This window comes from Bos mutus, chromosome 26, assembly GCF_027580195.1.
Source record: "Bos mutus isolate GX-2022 chromosome 26, NWIPB_WYAK_1.1, whole genome shotgun sequence".
NCBI classification, from domain to species: Eukaryota; Metazoa; Chordata; class Mammalia; order Artiodactyla; family Bovidae; genus Bos; species Bos mutus.
The window spans coordinates 29,423,877-29,447,918 of record NC_091642.1 but is presented as its reverse complement, the minus strand read 5'-3'; the positions used below and the strand labels follow the sequence as shown (position 1 = coordinate 29,447,918).

At 37.4% G+C, this 24,042-nt stretch overlaps 1 protein-coding gene across 10 annotated transcripts in view; it reads left to right on the top strand.

The window, feature by feature from the left end:
- The window catches only part of BTRC (beta-transducin repeat containing E3 ubiquitin protein ligase), a 174,628-nt gene that overhangs the window by 36,554 nt on the left and 114,032 nt on the right, over window positions 1-24,042 (top strand). For 5 of the 10 annotated variants that reach the window (XM_005888092.3, XM_005888091.3, XM_070363962.1 and 2 more), the window contains one exon: window positions 20,381-20,488. The exons of 4 other annotated variants lie outside the window; for them this stretch is intronic. In XM_005888092.3, the coding sequence (XP_005888154.1) occupies window positions 20,381-20,488 (108 nt within the window). Of the gene's footprint in view, window positions 1-20,380; window positions 20,489-24,042 lie in introns of those variants that run through there. One more of the 10 variants, XM_070363966.1, reaches the window with a different exon arrangement.

The window sequence follows — 24,042 nt, the reverse complement described above, 5'->3', positions numbered from 1 at the left end:
AAAAGATGCTTGTTCCTTGGAAGGAAAGCTATGACAAACCTCGACAACATTTTAAAAAGCAGAGACGTCACTTTGCCAACAGAGGTTCATACTGTCAAAGCTATAGTTTTTCCAGTAGTCATGAACAGATATGAGAGTTGGACCATAAGGAAGGCTGAGCACAGAAGAATTGATGCTTTTTAACTGTGGTGCTGGAGAAGACTCTTGAGATTCCTTTGGACAGCAGGGAGATCAAACTAGTCAGTCCAGAGGAAATCAACCCTGAATATTCATTGGAAAGACTGATGCTAAAGCTCTATACTTTGACCACCTAATGCAAACAGAAGCCTCATTGTAAAAAACCCTGATGCTGGGAAAGATTGAAGGCAAAAGAAGAGGTGGGAGGCAGAGGATGAGATGGTTAGACAGCATCACTGACTCAGTGGATATGAATTTGAGCAAACTGCAGGAGATAGTGAAGGACAGGGAAACCTGGAGCGCTGTAGTCCTTGGGGTCACAAAGAGTTAGACACGACTTAGTGACTGAACAACAGCAACCAATACTATGGAAAGAAGAAAGCAGAGTTAGAGATGGGCTTTTGTGTATGATTTTAGCCCATTTGTTGGTTTCATTTTCACTTGAGTGTCTATCCAGGTTGCCCAGGATTGGAATCCATTTGGTCCTAGATTCTCTTCTTCTCTGTCCATACCTTTTATGTTGCCATTCCCCCTCTCTCATCCCTCCTCTAAAAATAGTGTAACCACCCTTTTGCTCTAGCTGCTTTTAAAAAAAATTATCATTGTTTTGGGTTTCTCATTTTCCTGTGTGGAAAAGATTCTAAAGAAAAGATCTTGATTCTGTCATTATTTTAGCTCTTTATATTTGCCAACCCTCTCCTCTTTAGTCTTAAAAAAAAACTGACTAAAAACTAAATTGTTAAGCTGTTATTTCAGAATTTGGTAGAGTGGATTTTAAGAAAACAATCATGCTATGATCTTCAGGTTTGGTTAAATAAATCATCTTTTTCAGTTCACTGCAAACTACAAAATTTATTGAATTATCTCAACTGTGATTAAAATTAAAGTGTGTCTCGTTACACTAATATGTGAAAATTAGTTCAATCCTGTAAAAATACCACAATATTATAAATAATCTTTTATATGCCTGTAGGGAACTAAGGGGGAACTTACTAACATTTGCATATTTTCCCCTCAAATAGTAATATTTCCATATTTTGTTTGTAAGCAATAAATATGTATATGTATTCATGGATATTTATATTATGGGCGAGTTTTTTTTTTTTTAGTTGCACTGCTGCACAGCTTGCGGGAATCTTAGTTTCCTAACCAGGGATCAAACGTGTGCCCTTGCAGTAGAAGTGCAGAGTCTGAACCACTGAACCACCAGGGAATCCCCACTATGTGAAAAATTTTAATGTAGCTTAGTCAGCTGATCAAAGGACTTAAAAGATCTGAATTTAGTTATTTAATCTATTAAGTTAAGATAACCTTTTGAATATACAGAGTCCTGTTATTGCAAATGCTGGTACAACGAGGAGTAGTAACAGTTGATAGTTTTTTTTTTAAAAACACACTTATGTCCTGGCATGATGTTCCTAGTAATGGATATGGTGATCCACTAGCCAAAATACTTTAAAAAATTTTTATGTTGCTGTTTAGAACAATAAATGCTTTTCTTTGATCTTTTCTATGGATATCAGTTTTTATAAATACACAATTTATACTATAAGAGAATTTGAACTGTATGAACTTCTTCAGGATTCTATTAGCATAGAAAGCCTTGAATTGAAGGTTAAATTTTTAAATGGCGTTTGCCTAATATAAAGCTCACTACTCCCAGCTCTGGTATTCCTAACAAATGATGTTGGATTACTATGGCAAAGTATTCAGTATAGAACTGTATTCATTCTTGATTGTTCTACTTGGGACAGGTATTAATGGACACTTTACTGTAGCTCATAATTATGATGATATTGCTATCTTTTGCTTCGGTAAGTCTGTATAAAAGTAAGTCACTGCTAATGGTAGATAGTTTTTGGATTTCAGGTTTCAGGTATCGGGGTTTTTTTTTTTTTTGAGGGGGGGTTAAGTTTATTTTTTGTATGATGAAAGTTCCTATCAAAAATAACTCTTCCCTCAAAAGGTTTTAAAATTGGAGTTTTATTGTTTAAATAGCATTTTTATGTAAATTCTGTTGCTTAGTTTCTTTATAGGGAAATCCAGTGTCCTTAAGAATACAATCCTTATTTGATATTTGGCAAAACTAATACAATTATGTAAAGTTTAAAAATAAAATAAAATTAAAAAAAAAAAAGAATACAATCCTTAGAGAAAGTTGTTACATACTGGAGAAAGGCAGAATGATTGTGTTGTTATGGCAACTCAAATGGAGAAAATGAAAACAGCACAGATAAGCTGCATCCTGTTGTCATAGCAGCCATAGTTGTGAAAATGATTAAAGCTGGTCTAGAAAGGATGTATTGCAGCCTAATCCATCGGAAGTAAGTAGTGTGAGAAAGGACAGGGAGAACTGATATTAGACAAAAGTTAAATCCCTCTGGTGCCATAAGTTGCTAGTATCACTCACTGCATGTAGACAGATCTCTGTCCTTTCTAATTATGTTTCAACTCAGTTTTATTGCCTCAGATCATAACAATAGTATGAAGGAGAGAGAAATGAAATAACCATATGAAAAGCTTGTGAATAAAGGGTTTTTTTGGTGTACATTTAAGAAGAAATTGAAGTCACAAAATTTTGTTAACTGAAAGTGGCTTTAAAGGAACAGTAGAATATTTCAGTTTTCTCCTCTCCTTCATTTTTCACCCAATTCTTTATTTTGTTTCTGTATCATTTTAGTCTTAAGTGTTGAAGTGCAACATAAATACCTAATGTTATGGCAGTTTGTCGGAGAAGGCAATGGCACCCGACTCCAGTACTCTTGCCTGGAATATCCCATGGACAGAGGAGCCTGGTGGGCTATAGTCCATGAGGTTGCTGAGTCGGACACGACTGAGCGACTTCCCTTTCACTTTTCACTCTCATGCATTGGAGAAGGAAATGGCAACCCACTCCAGTGTTCTTGCCTGGAGAATCCCAGGGACAGGGGAGCCTGGTAGGAGGCCGTCTATGGGGTCATAGAGAGTTGGACACGACTGAAGCGACTTAGCAGCAGCAGCAGCATGGCAGTTTGTAAAGCATCAAATGTAGCATTGTGACTGCAGGTGAACACATGGGTTTGATGAATGATAAGCATCTTGTAGGTGAAATTTATTTTAGCTATATCCTTCAAACTTTCTCTCTAATCAAAGCTTCTTAATTATTTTAAATGCCATTATTTCTTTCTCAACTTCTACTTGCCCACCGTAGCAAAATATTTCCTCCCAGGGGAGTGGAGACATGTTAGGAATGAAAGCTGTGCTCTTTGTTCAGCATCTGGCTGTTTGCACAGGTTTTTGTGGCAATGGAATCAGCCTCTCTGTGTGAAGAATATTGATCTACTGCTTGGTAGGTACTGTGTAAGAGAAGTATCTCAGTAACAATGTGTTAAAGTGGTTTAAGAGCAGTGTATATTACAAATAAAGTAGAGGAAGATGGAGTTCTGCAAGATTGGACACGTGCTAAAATATCCATAAAACTGAGAGGTTGATCTAAAAACTGTGCTGTTGAAATTCCCGTATTTCTTCCACACTTAATTGCAAATAGTTGAACACTATCTGAGCATGAGTACACGAATGCCATTGCCCTTTTGCTCTTTACTAGAGGTTTTTATTGGAGAAGGTAATGGCAACCCACTCCAGTACTCTTGCCTGGAGAATCCCATTGACGGAGGAGCCTGGTAGGCTACAGTCCATGGGGTCGATAAAAGTTGGACATGACTAAGTGACTTCACTTTCACTTTTCACTTTCATGCATTGGAGGAGGAAATGGCAACCCACTCCAGTGTTCTTACCTGGAGAATCCCAGGGACGGGGGAGCCTGGTGGGCTGCCGTCTATGGGGTCACACAGAGTCGGACACGACTGAAGCGGCTTAGCAGCAGTAGCAGCAAGGAGGGCTGTGATACTTGGTTTGTAGTAGTTGAAATACCATTTGATATCAGGGGATCTTTTCATGAAGAGTTTCCCTCTCATTTAAGAAGAAAGCTCCAGATAGCACTCCCTCCTGATTTCATTGCTATAGCAGACACATCTGTAGAGAAGGGGACGTTCCAGAAGTCCAGTGTGAAGATTTGTCTCCTCTCCCCCTACTTCCCATTCAAACGATTTTACTTTGTGGCTGCTTTTGCTGTTTTTGCCTAGCAAGGGAGAGGTTAGACTGGATTGGTCAAATGGTAGCCAGTCTGCCCTAATATATGGATTATTGACATGATACTGGCCTCTGTTGAGTCATAGCAACTGCTATGAACACATGTATAAATTCCTATTGAAAAAAATGTTGCAAATGCCTTTCATCAAAACGGAAGACTGCTTCAACTTCTCTTTACTCCTCTAGTTGCAACCAAGCTTTTTTTTTCTTTTTCCTCTCTTTTCTCTTTCTCCCTCCCTCCCTTTTTCAGAAATACATAAAATCTAATACTCCCAATGAGGACTCTGCTCATTTGAAGTCGTTGTATAGGCCAACCCCATATCATCAAAAATTGTTGTGTGTGATTCCCAGGCCTTAGTTGGTGGCCTAGTTATTTCAAATAATATTTAATGCAATAAATTCTAGTGCAATAAAGGAATTTGGACAGTACCTTTGAGTTTATTGCAGTGGGATTTGACTTGATTTTAATAAAATAAAATTCCAGTATAGCCAAATAATTTCTTTGTGGCATGATTTAAAAGGTCTTTAAGTACAGGTATAGGAGATTGAGTTTGTAAAACCTGATCTGAGAAAATTGCAGTTTTATTCTTACTGAATAAATGAGCACTTCAAAAATGTAGGAATTCTCCTTACTTAGCATAAGGTGATTTTTAATAATGTAGCAAAGAAAATGTAGGCAAACAACCTTACTTTTTGTACTGTTATGGGGAGAATAAAAATACCACCTGGCTGTATGCATAAATTTGTTTACTAAGTTGGTTGATTTTCTGTAATGGGTATTAAAAATGACTTTTCTGGTACAGAAAACATGTGGTATCTAGGTATTATTATGAGGCTATGCTGCCGTCTATGGGGTCGCACAGAGTTGGACACGACTGAAGCAACTTAGCAGCAGCAGCAGCAGCATGCTGCCTGCTAATGTTGAATATTTTGTGTGATTTTTTTAAAAAGAAAATTTCCTTATTCAAATTCAATAATCTTATGGTTAAGTGAGCCATAGACCAAATATTTAGGACTTATCTTGATACAAATGAAAGAAAAACACAACACAAGCATTTGGTAATTAGGAAAACCAGAATGTCAATGTTAGAAATTTGATCATAGTCTTGTACTCTGGAGATCTTATCTCAAATCAGTGGCTTTTAAGATCTTTTGTTTTCTGTAGTGAAGCAGAATAGTGAAAATGTTTTTATAGAAAGTTATGAAGAAAAAAGTATGTATTAATTTGCTTTGGGTCATTCTAATCTCTCTGGTAAATTCATAATTAGGAAGGCCTTTTAAAGACTGTGTTCTAGTCTCACAGGTACACAGCTACTCCATATCTGGTGAATCTAAATTCATATGTGAGGAGGTTATGTTTTTTTAAAGCATATTATTTACACAATTCACTGGAATGGCTCCTTTGGAAGTTGGGTGGCTCTCTTATGTAATTACGTACTTAGTAACCCTGCGCTACACAGCAGTAGAAATTCAAGTAAGACTAATTTACTGCTTATGCATAGTTATTAGAATTTTAAAGCATTTGTTTGTTCAAAATTCTAGTGTATCAGAGTGTTATATTTGAGTAATTGCATACTTAATAAATAATAATGAATAAAATTTATTTTAGAAAGCAGCCAGATTTGAATCCTAATAGTTCTAAATAAGCATCAAAGCCGCTTTATTCTTTCCCCCTTCACCATATTGTTTAAAGGAATTTCCATCCCTTTAGGCCACATTTTGTGGTGAAACTAATAATTTCTTTTTTAAAAAATCCATATTTAGATGTGTTGCAGATGGATTTGAATAAAAGAATTTTTTAGAATTTTGTTGCTGCAAGGTATCGGTAGAAATATTTTAATCTACTCCATTTTACCAGTGGAGACACTGAGTGAGGCACATGGAAATTAAGTGAACTGCTCAGGATCTTACAATTGATTTGATGATGAATCTGCACCTTCTTCTGGATTAATGTCTTAATTCCTCAGTTAGTGTCACACCTGTTCTCAGTTGTTACGATAATTCAACAGTTCACTTCACCAGGGATTTCTTGAACACTTCTGTTGCACTCGGCAGTGGACTTGGTATCCAAAGACTATGAGAATATTGTGAGTTTATATGGGCTAGCAATAATGATATCAGACTAGTAATACTTTACATTTAAATTCTGATTTATGTAGTGTTTTTCAATGTTTATAAATGTTTAAAAGTGCCTAAGCACTTAAATCTAAATTTTCTACTAGATTATAATCTCCTTTAAGGCAGGGATTCACTTTTCATAACGTTAATCCAGTTTCATTTTAGAAGGCTTAAATTAAAAAAACATTATTTTTTGAGCACTGATGGCATTGTTGAAATAACTGTGGCTTCCCATGGTGTTTATTCTGGGGATAATACTCATTTTAGACATCGATTTTTGTCTTCATTGGATAGTTTTGGTTTCCAGTAACAACTTGTCTCTTTTTGTCCTTAAGCAAGAAGGAGGACCTATTTTAAGGGTACAGAGATAGCTCACGGGAATAAAGTGCAACAAGGATATGGAGCCAGTGTTGAAACACTTTTAGGGCTCAAGGCAGCCACTTTGTACTCCTGGGATAAATTTCACTTGGCATGATGTTAGTCCTTTTTATATGTTGCTGGATTTTATTTGCTAGTATTTTGTTTAGGATTTTTGCCTATATATTCATGAGAAATTTGTTGTTTCGTTGCTAAGTCATGTCTAGCACTTTGCGGCCCATGGACTGTAGCCCTGCAGGCTCCTCTGTCCATGGGATTTCCCAGGCAAGAACACTGGAGTGGGTTGCCTTTTCCTTCTCCAGGGAATCTTCCTGACCCAGGGATGGAACTCCAGTCTTGTGCATTGGCAGGCAGATTCTTTGCTGCTTAGCACCAGGGAAACCCTTCTTGGAAAATACTGGTCTGCTAATAGCCATTCTTTTACTGAGTCTATACAATGAGTTAAAATTTTTATTATTTTCAGTTCTTATATTTCCATTTGGTTCTTCTTTATATGTATTTTTTTTTGCTGATACTTTCTGTCTTTCCATTTCTTTCTAGTGTTTGCAGTGAGTTGTTGAAACATTTTTATACTATGTAAAGTCTTTGTCTTTAAAGGTAATTCAACAACTGTGTCGTTTATTATTGGCATCTGTTGATGTGCATTGAGATCCTCCACACTCTTCTTTGTATGCCTAGTAATTTGGGGGTTGTATCTTGGACATTTTTAATATTATAAGACTCTGAGTTTATTTAAATCCTAATATTGATATTTTTGTTTTATCAGACTCTCAACCCTGTTCAGTTCAGCCTACTAGTTCAAATAGCCATATTAAGGGTCGTGAGTTCAATATCTCTTCCATTTTTAAAGCTTTTACACTGTTCTTAAAATCTGTTCCATGCGTGTGCCACTCACTCAGTGGCCAGTCTGGGATCTGGATGATAGTCTGTCTTGCAGTTCATTTCTTAGAGTCTGTGGCTTGCTGTTTTGGTCACATGTCCATGTATGTGAAGCTTGCAGGTGAGCACAGGAGTTCGTAAAGCACTTTATGGGCTTGTTTTTCTGAGCTGCCCCCTCTCCATTATCTCCCTGGTACTATCTGGTTCTCTGGGATTTCCTTTTTCAGTCCTCCTGCCAGAAAGCTGGAGCTTCATTTAAGCTTCTCTACCTGAGTATGTTACTGCATCTGAACCTAACTGATGAGGATGGAGGTGGTAGGGTCGGGGAGCAGTGAGGTTTTTTTCTCAGTCTTTTAGGATCAAAACTCCTCTGATCAAAAAGAGTTTTCTTAACTCAACTTTAGACTACTATGGGGCCCTGCTTCTCCTGTGGTTTTCATCATCGTATTGCTTGGAGAGAACAGAACTGTAAAGAAAGAAGAATGGAAGATTTCCACTACTCTCCCTGAGTATTAGGATAGCCCTTCTATACTTATTGGACCAGACCTAGAGTGCTTCTCCTGGGTCTTTCTTTGTCTACACTAATAATAACCTACTTTTGGTTTTCAGAACGCAATCTAGGCTCATGGATACTGGAGAAATAAAAATTTTTAAAGGAAAATTCATTGTTGAGATCGGTGCTTGATGAAGTCATCTTCCCCAGTCTGCCTACTCCTGTTTACTTTTCAAGGAGTCCTCAAATAGCTGCACTATCCATTCTGTCCATTTTTAGTAGTTAAATTCAGTGGGAGATAAGAGGAAAGAGTGTGCTTTTTCCATCTTCCTGAAACCTGGACATTAGTTGAAATTTGAGTTGAAGGTAAATGGAGTCATAGAAGAAATAGCTGACTGTAGAAATGTTGATATTGACACCATTTGATAAACTCTAGATATGCAGCCAGAGGAACATAGCGAAAGTGGACTTATCAACATAAATGAGGAAGGTAGTTGTGCCAAAAAAGATGAAGATGTCCTAGGAGAAAAACTTCACATGAAGGGCAAAGAAGTTTACATTAAAGGAACTTTCAGACATATTTCACAACATTGAAAGTGCAAAGGATAAAACTGATCCAAACTTAGAGTGACAGGCATAGAAAAGATGCTTGCTTTGTATGTTTGTAGAAATTCTTGAATTCTGTGGCTTGATGATTTGTATCAGTTTTTGAAAAATTTTAATATTTCTTTAAGGTTGCTTTTGCCTCATTTTTTCTTTTTCCTTCTGGGAATCCAAACACATGTATGTTTACTCTGTCACTTATATCTCTGACCTTATTTTGGTATTTTTCTGTCCTTTATCTCTGCTTTAATTCTGTGATTTTCTACTGACCTATCTTCCTGTTCACTAATTTTCACTTGCTTTGTTTCTAATCTGCTCTGCTGCTGCTAAGTCGCTTCAGTCATGTCCGACTCTGTGCGACACCATAGACGGCAGCCCACCAGGCTCCCCCGTCCCTGGGATTCTCCAGGCAAGAACACTGGAGTGGGTTGCCATTTCCTTCTCCGATGCGTGAAAGTGAAGTTGCTCAGTCGTGTCCGACTCTTAGCGACCCCATGGACAGCAGCCCACCAGGCTCCTCCGTCCATGGATTTTCCAGGCAACAGTACTGGAGTTTCTAATCTGCTCTGCTGCTGCTAAGTCACTTCAGTCGTGTCTAACTCTGTGTGACCCCATAGATGGCAGCCCACCAGGCTCCCCTGTCCCTGGGATTCTCCAGGCAAGAACAATGGAGTGGGTTGCCATTTCCTTCTCCAATGCATGAAAGTGAAAAGTGAAAGTGAAGTCGCTCAGTCGTGTCCGACCCTCAGCGACCCCATGGACTGCAGCCTTCCAGGCTCCTCCGTCCATGGGATTTTCCAGGCAGGAATACTGGAGTGGGGTGCCATTGTCTAATCTGCTCTAAACCAATGTGAATAATTCTTTTATAAAAAAATATTTATTTACTTGGCTACGCCGGGTTCTTAGTTGTGGCATGTGAGATCTTTAGTTGTGGCATGGAGGATCTACTTCCCCAACCAGAGATCAAACCTGGGCTCCCTGCACGGGGGAGCACAGGGGTCTTAGCTACTGGACCACCAGAGAAGTCCCCAGAACTTTTTCATCTTACAGAATTGAAACTCTGTGCTCATTAAACAACACCCTCCCACTTCCACCCCCGATTGAATTTGATTACTACACTTGAGTTATTTCTGGTTTTTTGGCTGTTTGGGTCTTTCCCCCCACCCTCCTGTCTTGGGGACATTTGATCTTTTTTACTGGAATTCTTAATTATTTTTATTGAATGCTAGACATTTTTAAAAATGAGAATCATACAGAATTTAGATGATATCTTCCTTCAGAGAGGGTTTAATATTCTTTTCATGGGTATATCCCTTTGATTCAACTGAAGCAGGTCTGTTTCTGCTGCCCTTCTTGGTATTGACTGAAAGCCTAATTTTTTTTGTTGTTGTTTAACCAGGGCACCTTGTCCTTGAAGGGGTTTGTATTCCAATTTTTGGCTCCTTAGCTCCATGAGATTGCCAAAATGTGCTTTCAACTTGGTTTTTCAGTATCTGGCTCTTTGCATTGCAAACCCTAGGAATCAGCAAATGCCTCAAGGGGAATCGTGAGTCAGGTTAACCACATTTTTCTCCTGCTCAAAATTTGGGCCCCTAAACTCTTGGCTGCATTTGCTGTTTTTGATGCTGTCAAATCATTTTCTCTATTGTATTCAGGTTTTTAAAATTTTATTTATTAATGTATTTACGTAGCTTTTATAGTTGTCTTTTTCTGCATGGAATTTAGTCTGGCAATTACCACATCATTGTCAAAGGCAAAAATCCCAATATAATTTTCATTAACTAATTTTTCATATTATTTTAAGCATTCTCAAAGCTTAAGGAAAAGTTGCAAGTAAAATGCAAATATCATTTTTTCCATAGATCGTTTGAGAGTGAGATACTGACATGATGTCTAATCATTCCTAAATTTTTTGATTTGTTTCCTATAGACAAGAACATCTTCCTGTCAGTTCATTTCAGTTGAGTTGCTCAGCGTGTCCAACTCTTTGCCACCCCCTTGGACTGTAGCATGCCAGGCTTCCCTTTACATTGCCAATTCCCCGAGTTTACTCAAACTCATGTCCATTGAGTCAGTGATGCCATCCAACCATCTCATCCTCTGTCGTTCCCTTCTCCTCTTGCCTTCAATCTTTCCCAGCATCAGGGTCTTTTCAAAAGAGTCAGCTCTTCACATCAGGTGGCCAAAGTACTGGAGTTTCAGCTTCAGCATCAGTCCTTCCAATGAATATTCAGGACTGATTTCCTTTAGGATGGACTGGTTGGATCTCCCTGCAGTCCAAGGGACTCTCAAGAGTCTTCTCCAACACCACAGTTCAAAAGCATCAAGTCTTCCACGCTCAGCTTTCTTTATGGTCCAACTCTCACCTCCATACATCACTACTGGAAAAACCAGAGCTTTGACTAGACGGACCTTTGTTGGCAAAGTAATTAATGTTTCTGCTTTTTAATATGCTGTCCAGGTTGGTCACAGCTTTTCTTCCAAGGAGCAAGCGTCTTTTAACTTCGTGGCTGCAGTCACCATCTGCAGTGATTTTGGAGCCCAATAGAATAAAGTCACCCCACTGTCGCACAGAGTTGGACACGACTGAAGTGACTGAGCAGCAGCAGCAGCAGAATAAAATCTCTCACTTTTTCCATTGTTTCCCCATCTAATTGCCTCAAGTGATGGGACCGGATGCCATGATCTTAGTTTTCTGAATGTTGAGTTTTAAGCCAACTTTTTCACTTTGCTTCTTCACTTTCACCAAGAGGCTCTTTAGCTCTTCGCTTTCTGCCATAAGGGTGGTGTCATCTGCATATCTGAGGTTATTGATAGGCAATCTTGATTCCAGCTTGTGCTTCATCCACCCCAGCATTTCACATGATGTACTCTGCATATAGGTTAAATCAGCAGGGTGACAATATGCAGCCTTGACGTACTCCTTTCCTAATTTGGAACCAGTCTGTTGTTCCATATCCAGTTCTAACTGTTGCTTCTTGACCTGCATACAGATCAAGGAGGCAAATCAGGTGGTCTGGTATTCCCATCTCTTAAAGAGTTTTCCACAGTTTGTTGTGATCCACACAGTCAAAGGCTTTGGCATAGTCAATAAAGCAGAAGTAGATGTTTTTCTGGAACTCTCTTGCTTTTTCGATGATCCTACAGATGTTAGCAATTTGATCTCTGGTTCCTCTGCCTTTTCTAAATCTACATCCTCCTGTAGAACCCAATAATAACCATAAAAATAAGGAAATTAGTATTGATACATGACTGCCAGCTAATCCACAGACTCCCAAGTTTTTCTATCAACTGCAATAAATGACCTTTTATACATAAGGATCTAGTCCAGAATGACATGTTGGATTTAGTTATCATGTCTTCTTTAGTCTCCCTTCAGAAGGGAACAATTCTTTAGTCTTTCCTTGACTTCCCTAACATTGACATTCTTGAGGATTACAGGACAGTTATTTTGTGGATTATTTTTCAGTTTGGGTTTTTCTGATGTTTTCTTATAATTAGATATAGGCTGTATATCACTGGCAGAAATATCACAGAGGTGATGCTGTGTTCTTATTGCAGTCTATCAGGTGACACATTATTTTAATTTGTTTCATTATTGGTAACAATAATTATCACTTGATTAAGGTGTTAGGTTTTTCTACTGTAAAATTACTGTTTTCCCTTTTGAAATAAGTATTATATGGGAAAATATTTTGAGACCATTTAAGTATCATATTCCCCATCACACTCTTCAGTTTATTTTGTGTATTATTAATTTGGATTTCTGTTTTACTCAGTGTGTTATTATATTAGTTTTTGTGGCATACTAAATTACCACAAATTTAGTGGCATAGAGCACACATTTATTATCACATGATTTCTTTGGTTCGGGAGTCTGGGCATGCCTGATCTGATCCGTTACAAGACTATAATGAAGGTATTGGCCAGGGCTGAGGTCCTGTTTGAAGGCTTGATTGGGGAAAGAGCCACTTCAAGTTTACATGGTTTTTGGCAGAATTCCTTTCCTCGGGAGTTACTGGAGACCCAGTTCCTAGCTGGCTGTTGACTGGAGGCCACCCTCAGTTCCTTGCCATGTGAACCTCTCCAGTGTGACTACTTGCTTCATCAAAGTATGCAAGCCAAGGAGACAGTGGAGTCTCTTAGCAAGATAGAAGTTACAGTCTTATATAACCTAGACGCAAGGTATTAGGCTATTCCACACTCAAGGAGACAGGATTACTTACAAGTTTCATGAATATCAGGAGTTAGGAATCATTGAGGGGCATGTTGTAATACTGGTATTATCTGCCAGTATTATAATCCATTATCATCATTATTTGTTCTGATGTTCAGTTTGTCCTGGAATTAGCCTGTGAGAGCCTTTGCACTGGCCCCTGTATCATCTTGCCATGTCTCCATCTTTCTTTGAGTACCACAATAAGGTACTCTGCACTTATCTGAAACTTTTCCTGCCCAAGTTCTGGAATTAGCCATTGTTCTAAGGAGCTCTGATTCTTTTTAGTGGAGGGTGATATTTAGAATCACTAAATGTGTGTGTGTGTGATCAGTGTACTCATTACTATTAAGGTGTTACTGTTACTACACCCTGTCATTTGATAGAGCCAGGGGGTATGTTTGTTTGTATGTATGTGTATATACCTATACATACATCACTTAACCTAGAATTGTCTCTGTCTCTGATACAAAGCTTTGGATTCATAATATCTAGTTCAGCAGCATAGTATTCACTCTAGCTTTCTTCATTTCTTTATCTGTAACTCTTCTCTGATGAGAAGTTTGGGTTTTTTATTATCCTTAATATTTGCTCTTATTATCCTTAATATTTGCTCTACCCACTTGATTCAGTGAATCTTCCCATATAACTCATCTCCCATTGGTGACATAGCTCTGTCTCCATTTCTCACCCAATACTCTGTATGGATGCTTTCCCCAACCTTTTGGAATCTATTTGCACTGGACTGCCCCTTCTACCCTTTCTCCCCATTGAGTCAGAAACTCTTTGCTGGGCCACTATCCCTCTACTCTGTGAATGTCTTCTTCTGTTTGCTTTGGGAACTCTTACTACCCTGCCCTTCCCCGTCATGTGGACACGTCATCATCTTGCTCACTGCCACTTCAGTCCCCCATGTAGAAGCTCTCCTCACTCAACTCGAGCTATAGAACTCCATGACAGGCCCGTCTCTTGTAAAGTTTTTTTCCCTCATTCTACTTGGACTATGAAACTCTCTTACCCCTCAGGGACACCTCTCTCACACGCACTTGGACTCCAAAAACCTGTATTGGGCCATTGTTGCCATTTAATTTATACCAATCAGTTTGATGCCCACTTGGCTTGTACTCACTCAATGTCTGTCGAACTGAGTTTTTCAGGTAGGAAGGGAGTTGAGGGGTAAGAGGAATCAATTTATTTTTTAAATTAAAAAAGTCTCACTAGTATTTTTACAACAAATGCTTGCAACCTAGTGGATTATAATTTATGCAGAAGCCAGTGATGCTGTATTTGTGTAGCACTTACAGCTTTCTGCCCATGCCATATTTTCACTCACATATAAGAGGTTTATTTTCATGTTATATTTACGCTTTCTGACCTTACCTACTCCATTCCCAGCCCAATACCCCAGAACCCACAGAGCATTTTTAGTTTATGTGTGTCTGTCAGTGCTACCATCCTTCTTCGAGTCATTCCTTTGAAATCTAGGGGCTTATTTCTGACTTACTTTCTTCGTTCCTTTCATTAGTTGTTAAGTCCTGTTGATCTTCTGCTTTATATAAGTTGGGGCCACCACATTGTTACTTACCATGGCCTCTTGGATGGGACTCCTTTTCTTTAGTTTCAGTGCCCTGAAACCCACCTTTGGCTCTGTATTTCTTAATAAATGAGATAACTTCATGTCTGACTTTTTAAATGCCATTTTTGTGTGGCATCATCCTAGTAGAGTATCTAGCTTTGAATCCTATATTTACCACTTGTGTGATACCCATTCACTTTCAGTAATTTATTTAACCTCTCTGGATCTTACTTGCTGACTAGATTGTCTTACAGGTGAGTAAGATGATAAATTATGAAAGAGATTTTTCCAACACACATACCTTCCAGCCTGGTAAGATCAATCTCAGTAAAGTAACCAGTGTTATTTTACCGGTATTCTCACTGTTGTATAAGCAAAAACTGTTTCCTTACTTCTCTCTTTATGATAGGTAGCTTTTGCTGATCTCTTGACATTAAAAGCACTTTTATTGAGCATCTACTCTGATCAGACAGTGGAGAGTTAAAAAAAAAAAAGACATGACTCATATCTAAGAAATACAGTCTGATAGAGGAGGCAAACGTAATAAATTTACATACAGTAACAAGTTCTACAAAAAAATTAAAGCCTGTGTCTGAACTTTTCTAAAAATTAGAACTTTAAACTTATATAGCAGCAATTGTGTGACACAATTTAGTACATTATTGTATTTTTCCTTGTAGTTACTGTTTGTGAACTTATTGATTCCATGATCTACACTTCTTAATGGCTTCTCAGAACATTTTGAAATGCAAGTGGCATTCATGGAATCCTGTTCTTGGTAATGATGCACTTTATATTTTTTCTTTCGTACTTGAAGTTTTAGATCCCTTATTTTAACTTTACCAAAACCTTGTGCATTAAGGGTAGGCAGATATGATTATCATATATGACACTTTGGTAAGTGAACTAAATTGGGATTCTTAAGTGGCAGGTCAATGAATTTGTATAGGTAGAGACTGAATATACATGATCTATGGAATACTATAGTTCTCTTGGCCTGAATTTTTTAGTTGATATAGTTGTGAAAAGGGAATTCTATTTCATGGCTTAAGGATACATAAACTCTCAATGCAGCAATCTTTTTACTGTTGATTATTATAGCTTCTATTACTCCTAGAAGTTGACCAACCAGGGACCTGAGTTTAAGGGGTTTTGTCATTCAGCTTTCATATAGTAAATGCTAAGGCCAGCCCTTTGCCTGCAGGGCGTTCTATCAGTGAAGAGAAACTGTGGCTTTTTCCAGGCAGCCAAATAAGGGGAAGAGTCAAGATTTTCAGTGTTCTCTGTGAAAATGAGTTTGTGCTGTTGAACCTGATGGACCTTAGACACTTCCTCCTCAAAGCACTGCAGGCCCCTTGTGCAGCGTTTCAATCTCTTTTTCTTTGATTTTTCTTGATTCTTTCAAGTAGTAGAAACATGTTTTAAGCATTTAAAAAAATGCTGTGTATGTTTTTTAAAAGCTGGTAAACTCATTCAGTTGAGTAACAAACTTCAGTTGTAATAAATTATTGTAGTTTTCAACCTTATTTTGAGAGTTGCAGTGGAGAGCCATTTGGGGTGAGGTTAAGTAGAAAGTGAGCTGAAGAAATAAACCTGTGCTATGTAAGGCTAGATTTCTGTTAGAGGGAGACCCATGTGTGATTCAAACTTCATTGTAGCTTTTGAGATTGCAGAGGAGAAATACTTAAGGAATAGGTCCTTCACAAGTTCTTTAACAGATAATGGAAGTTAAATATTTAAAAGTGAGAATATAGTTGCTAGATTGCAGTTTAGTTTGGAACCTACTTTTATTAAAAAATTGTTTTAAGTGTAGAAGGAAAGTCTTAGGAATTCCCATATTAGTTTGCAAGGAGAAACAAACTTTTACTGTCTCAACTTTTAGTAGAAAACTTACGTGGGTTTTGGGCATCTTAAGGAGGATTATTTGTTCATTGTTGAAGGACAGAGAAAGTCATACATTTTTGTCAGAAAACTGACCAATCAGGATGACCCTGAAATGTTTAGACTACATAAGGAACAGTAACCGCAGTGGCACCCTTTTCCACTCTGTTGCTTATTGCCTAAATTTCTTTTGATTTCCTTTTTCATTTAGAAAATGCTGCTAAATGTGAAGATAGAAGGGAAAGAGGTAGAGTTAGAAATTATAGCCTATTCCATTAATTTTGTAATTATATCTTTTTTCCTCAGTGTTTTAAAGTGGCATTTACCAGTATGGGTAAGATTAATTGTTACAATACAAACCAATTTGAAAATTGGTTTTTAAATTGAGCTATAATATATAAAATCTTATGGTAATGTGCAGATCAGACTATATTCAAGTGTGGTTATCATACCCACACCAATTGTCTTGTAATAATCGGGAATGCATCCTCTGTGTGGTGTTTGCAATTTAATGCTATTTTAGAAATCACACCAGTATATCTAGTGACTTTCCTGGGTGTATGTGGCTTATTATTGATTATAGTTTTATTTGGGAATTTTAGTTTAGGGAGGTGGGATAAAGCCCTTTCAAATTCTTAGTTTTTAGGAGTTTTGATGGACGATAGGAATGAATGAATGAGGAGAAGGGCATTAGAATGAGTAACAGAAAGGACAGTTAGATAATGATTAACCAAGTACATACTGCAAAAATAACGCAGAACCTAATATAAAATGAAGGAGACAAAACATTCAAAAGAGGAATGCCTTAAAAGCTTACCAGGGAGCAGTCATAAATATAAATAAAAATGTATATTTTAATTAAAAAGTGGAGATCATGCACTTAGTTATTGCCAAAAGTATATGAGCCATCTACCTCTTCTGAAGGGAAGTCAGAAAAGTGACAGGCTATTTTTCAGTGCCTACTCCATTTTCTTTCCCTGTTTTCATTTTGGCTTTTAAAAATTCTCGCTTTATTTCTCTCTTTTCTCAAATTCAGTCCCTTCAGCGTGAACATTGTTCTACCCAGGATACACAGAACTTTTAACCACTTGATTAATCATATAGGTTGTCTCATTAACAATGAGAGAAAGTCACTACCAGTGAATTTCTTTTCCATTAAAGATTTTAAATATAGAAGAATTTATGGCTGAGAGACTTATCACCAGAATATAAAGTATTTTTGTTTCTTTTGTTCATTGTTCTATCCCTAGTGCCTAGGACAGTGCCCAGCACAAAGAAGATACTCAACAAGTACTTGTCAGATAAATGGCCAAAACATTAGATTTAGAAACTTTTAATGTCATCTTCCTAACAAAAATTATTTTGGCTAAGAATTTGGTGCTTCCAGTATAGGGTCCAGAGAAGCCAGTGGCACCCCACTCTTGTACTGTTGCCTGGAAAATCCCATGGACAGAGGAGCCTGGTAGGCTGCAGTCCATGAGGTCGCTAAGAGTCAGACACGACTGAGCAACTTCACTTTGACTTTTCACTTTCATGCATTGGAGAAGGAAATGGCAACCCACTCTGGTGTTCTTGCCTGGAAAATCCCAGGGACGGGGGAGCCTGGTGGGCTGCCGTCTATGGGCTTGCAGAGAGTCGGACACGACTGAAGTGACTTAGCAGCAGCAGCAGTATAGAGTCATATTAATAGAACAGTGGTTCTCAAGGGGAAAGAAACTTTTTTTTTTTTATCCTGCTCTTCCTTGTCCTCTTCTCCCAGCTGCCTTCTCACAAAATGAGAATATCTGCTACTGAGAACCACTGGATGAGACTGAAATTAAATAATTCTTAGGAGTTCATGCTCAGTCATGCCTGGCTCTTTGCAGCCCCATGGACTGTAGCCTGCCAGGCTCTTCTGTCTATAGAAATTTCCAGGCAAGATTACTGGAGCAAGTTACCGTTTCCTACTCAAGGGGATCTTCCTGACCCAGGGATCAAACTGAGTCTCTTGCATCTCCTGCATTGGCAGGTGGATTCTTTACCACTAGTGCCACCTGGAAAGCCCCAAAATTCTTAGGAGACAAATAAGTAAATGGTAGATGAAAGCATGCACGTGTATGGTTAGGGTGAAAGGAAGAAGGAAATTACAAGTTCAAAAGTATGGGGGTAAGATGTATATTTGAACAAAATATCAAGGTAATTCATTAGAGTTCCAGGGCCAACTGGAAGGACAGAGAGGGTGAGTTGATGTAGGCAGTGGGGAAAGGTCAGATTAATAGAGTGCTTGAATTTCTAGGGAGCCTTGTGAATTATTGACGAGAGTGACACGATCACAAAGTGAAGACAATTCTGTTTAGTGGCTGTTTGTAAAATGGATTGTAGTTTGAGGAGAAGAAACTTTGAAACAAAAAAATTACGTGATTGTTGTAGTAGTTCAAAGCAGTTTAGCTGTTTTGGTTGTTAAGTTATCCAGTGATGCCTTTAGTAGATACCTGTTTTTGAAGTCTGATGCTTCCACTTTATGACCTAGGGGAGGATAGAGGCAAGAAGAGTTCTGAACTGAAAAGCAGTAGGCCAGGATTCTAGTTCTTACTTCTCTACTTTCTAAATTCTATGATCATGGATAAATGCTTAATTTCTTCTGGGCATCAATCACCTTAACTAAAAAATAAGAAAATAATGATCTGAAAGCTGGAGTCTAAACCAATTTTTGAAGGCCTTTCCAGTATACCATCCTTGTATCAGTTATAGATAGTGAACAGTGAATACCATATTTTGTTTCCTTAATATTTCCCCAACTAAAGTGTTTTAAGAAGAAAAAAGTCCCATGATGATAATAAATAGTTCAAAGCTTATAATTCAAAGTTTAGTATTATGTGCACTGACTGTTGTGCTTTAAAATGTTTTTCTGTTTTTATATGTGCTATGATCAGGTATTTAGTTTTTTAGTATTACTAGACTGTAATAGCACCCAAGTTGATGGACAAAGATTCAACCTGGGATACATTTAGGGAAATCTAAAGATTGTAAAAATTCTTCTAAAAGATATAGTGTTTATAAGGTACAGGAGCAGTACCACTAATACTGTTTAATTAGTAATACTAAAACTCATAAGTTCTACCTTTTGTTTTGTTTTGTTTTGAATATACTGTATGTATATTTACACTTACACGTTACTTGTTTGTTTATTTACAAGGTTTTAGGACCAGCAGCTTTTTGGGGTCCTCTTTTTCTGTCCCTGTCTCTGCTTGCTTTGTTGTTGTTTTCCCTTCTGTTTGGATTGTTTCTTGCCTCCTCCTGCCATCCCCCACATCCCCCTAAATCCATCTGGAAAGATAAAGAGGCAGCTGCTATGGTAACTTATGCATTTTGGTTAATGAATAGCAGACTAACAAGATACATAAAACGTATGCAAATTTTGCGGCATTAGTTGCTGTCAAACTGTAGGGGTATAATACTTTTTCTTTTCCTTCTTCCCACCTTCTTAAAATCCTTTTAAGTTTCCTGTGATATTTTGTTTTCTAATTTACCGTTTCTAGTGTTGAAGTGCTACTATGAATGATTTCTTTTTTCTGCTTAGTCTGCACAATATTTCACTTTTGTGGTGAGTTTATGGGAGATGAGTTGAGGTGCGTAGAGGAAAAGAATTGATTAATTGGAATAAGAAGTAGATTTCCTTTAGTTTCATACACAGAAGAACAGGAATAAATTTTTAAATTAAATATTTTGCTTTTTGACCTATAACTTTTTTTTCTTCCTTTTTTGGGCACTAGTGCTCCTTTTGAGTTTCCATCTGGGGTTAGAACTAGTAAATAGTATTTTCTTGAAGATGTTTCTGTCATAAAGGCAAGCTGCAACTGGAATATTGTATTTAGCCAAGCTTTGAGAATTCCTGTAATCTGTGTCATCCTGTCTCATGCTGTCCCATCTCATAGTTGTCCTCTCTCTGCAGTGCTCTATGCCCAGGTCTCTGTGGCTGGGCTGCTCCAGCCTGGCGGACAGCATGCCTTCGCTGCGATGCCTGTATAACCCAGGGACTGGCGCACTCACAGCTTTCCAGGTACTTTCTCTGTCTCTGTGGGTTATTTGTGGGCATTAGTATGTGTGTGTTAGTTCATTAGTGTGTCTCTCCTTCTTTCCCATCCTTTACTTAAGTTCGCTTTTCTCCTTCGTGTTGCCTGTATTTCACGTCACTCAGTTCTCCTTTAATTTTTAATGTAGATCCAGACTGATCCACTCTTGAGACATTTTTGTTATGATTGGTTTGCCAAAATTGACAGAGCACAACTTGATTTGTTGGTTTTCATGTTTAGTAGAAGTATGATAATGAGTTTTAAAGTAATCTCAATAAATAGCATTCAATATGTAATGTTTGCTCTGGACCTACATAAAACCAATTAATATAATCAATCAATCAATTGCAACCAGTTGCCTGGGCACTTTCTTATGTTTTTCTTATGATTACTAAAAACATAAAGTGCTCAATTCAGAGTGTCTCCTTGCTACTATACTATTATTTATGTGTGGGTGTATGTATATGTTTATGTATCTGTATGTGTGTATTTTACATATATAAGAACTGTGTTTATTTATATCCTGATTAAAAGGTCTAGTTTCAAGGTGGAAAGGCCTTCATGACCTTTGAGTATAGTGTTCAGCTTGAGACAGTCCAGCTGGTCTTGCTTGGACCATCAGATCCTAGTTCCCTTTGGCCTTTCTTAGAGGCCACTAGGGCAGTTCCAGGATGTGAGAGAAAACTATAGAAGGAAAGAGGAAAACTTGTAGAGAAATATGTAAGACAGAGCTCGATGCCCATTCTTTACAGATTAGGGTATGATACATGGTGATTTTCTTGGTAGAAGTGTCATTTATCTACCTTAGGTATTTGGAATTTGTATCTAGCATTTGGGCTTCCCTGGTGGCTCAGATGGTAAAGAATCTGCCTGCAGTGCAGGAGATCCTGGTTCGATTCCCGGGTTGACATGATCCCCTGGAGAAGGGAATGGTTACCCACCCCAGTATTTTTGCCTGAAGAATTCCATGGACAGAGGAGCCTAGTGGGATACAGTCCATGGGCTTGCAATGAGTCAGACATAGTTGAGCAATGAACATTTACTTAGTAATATGTAATAAACTAGTGATTTAAATTTGTTTTTAACTTATGTAGCTCATGTTCTATTAATAATTTCAAAGACAAGTTGTAAGTATCAGAATGCTTATGACTGAGTCTTAGTTAAAGGTTGGAGAACTTAAGTATTCTACATTCCTGACCAGTGCTAACAAACAGTTACTTACCTTTAATGATACTATTTTAGTGATGAAGTTACTGGATATTTGTTTGTCCTTTGCAAAATATATTAAACTTCTTTGTCTTATGAGATACAATATGATGCTGTACAGGCTTTAAAATTAGTTAAATCAGGACTCACATACTGTTTGTCACTAGTGGTATGATCTTAAGCAAGTCATTTCATTCTAAATTCATCTATAAATGGAGACTATAGTTAGGGCATGCAGTAAATAGTTGCTGTTTTTATTATCTTCATCATCATTAACATTATTGCTGTTAATGTTAGAAAATATTAATATCCTGAGTATCTATTTCAAATATTTTTTCTTTTTTACTATGTATCATTGATGAACTTTCAGCTCTCAAGAAACTCATATTCTTTTTTTAAACCTTTTTGGAGTTGCAGTGAGTTTCACCAGAGTGCAGTCTGAGAGAACAGTCCCTATAAGACTGCTGTCACATCAGATACCAGTTGTAAGGACACCTCCCCCTCTGCTCCTCTCCTCAGATTTGATAATTCACCAGAAAGGACTCAGTAGAACTCACTGAAAGCTATTATATTCAAGGTTTATTACAAGGAAGAGATACAGGTTAAAATTATCCAAAAAAGGGACATATAGAACAAAAATCTGGAGGGAACCAGATCTTCCACCATCTTGGATCTAGTTAGTTCTAATCAGTTTTGGTCATGTCCTAATATCTGTCATTCTTTTAAAGGCTGTGTCCTGCCCCCCTTTCCTTCTTGTTTCACTTTGAACAGGGTCTGGCAGATTAATGGGTTCTATATTATCAGAAACATGCCCGAAGGACTAGGTTTGGAAACTTTCAGCAAATACTGTTTCACCTTGCTATATAACATTACACTGTGAAATGAAATCTTACTTTTTTTTCATGCCTTAACCAAATTCTGTATCATAGCAAAGCCTACTCTGGGTTCAGGTATTGATGAAAAACTTTGCTTTCCCCAGTATTGCTATAAGTATGAATGTTTATTTTTCTTTTCTTATCTTCAGAAAAATCATTAAGTTTTATGTAGTAAAAATGGAAAAAAATGGGGTTATCTGCTGGCATTCTGTTAATTCAGTGGTTTTTTTCCGTCAGGTTCATTATACACAGGTGCTCCAAATTGCTGATTGACTAATTGGCAGATATAGACTTAAGTCTAGTCTTTCCTGTTTTCACTACTAGAACTATAACAATCTCAGTACATTTGCATTTTTCTGGTTTGGGTTTTACCTTATTTGCTTATTTAGATTTTTGTTTATGTAAAAATTACATGCAGTAAAATGTACACATCTTGTGTACTCTTAGATGAATTTGATAACTGTAAACATTTGTGTAACCTCACTTTCAAAATATAGAGCACTTCCACAATCTGAGAAAGTTCCTTTGTACCCCCTTCCAGTTATCACCCATATCCCATATGCAATTACTGTTCTGATTTGCCACCAAAGATCAGTTTTGCCTGTACTTGAGCCTCATATAAATGTAGTCATATAGTATACATTTTTTATATCTGTTCTGTTTTGATCAGCTAATGTTTTTGAGATTTATCCATTTTGTTATGTTTATCTGTAACTTATTCTTTTTTTATTGCTAAATAAATTCCATTGTACTAATATACCACAGTTTTTCCATTCGTCTATTGGTAGACATTTGGATTATTCCCATTTTTGTCTACTATGGCTAAAGCTATGGTGTACAGTTTGTGCATCTTTTTGTGGACATGGGTGTTTATTTCTCTTGGCTTAATACCTAAGAGTGGAATTGCTTGGGTCGTAGAGTATTTTTAACTTTAAGAGATGCATTTCAAGTAATTCTTCAAAGTGGTTGCCCAGTAGGAATACTTATTTCTACTTATGTTGCCAAACATCTTTGAGGAGGTGACTTAGTAATAGCTTCATGACATTTTTTTCTTTGAAATTATTGCATTCCTTTAGCAAATTTGAAGCAGCTTCAAAATCAAAATTCTTTGACAATATAAAAGGAAGAGCTGTTGCTTAATTTGTTGGATTATCCTCAGTAACTCAGATGGAAATGGCAACATTGATATGGTTTGATTATTGACTTTTCCAATCCACACATTTCAAATTACTACAGAAAAGATGCTCTAAATATTGTTTAAATACAGTAGATTCTTTGAGGACTTGTTTATAGTTTGAACATATTTTCATTTTCATCATTTTGCTTTGTCCTGGAAAGTCTATAGGTAATTAAGAGGATTTCTGTTGATTAACAGTGGGTGTATTTTGTGGAATCATGTTTGTCCTCAGCACCTGGTAGTCTTATAATCTGTACTATTAAATGAGACTGAGCAATAGCAA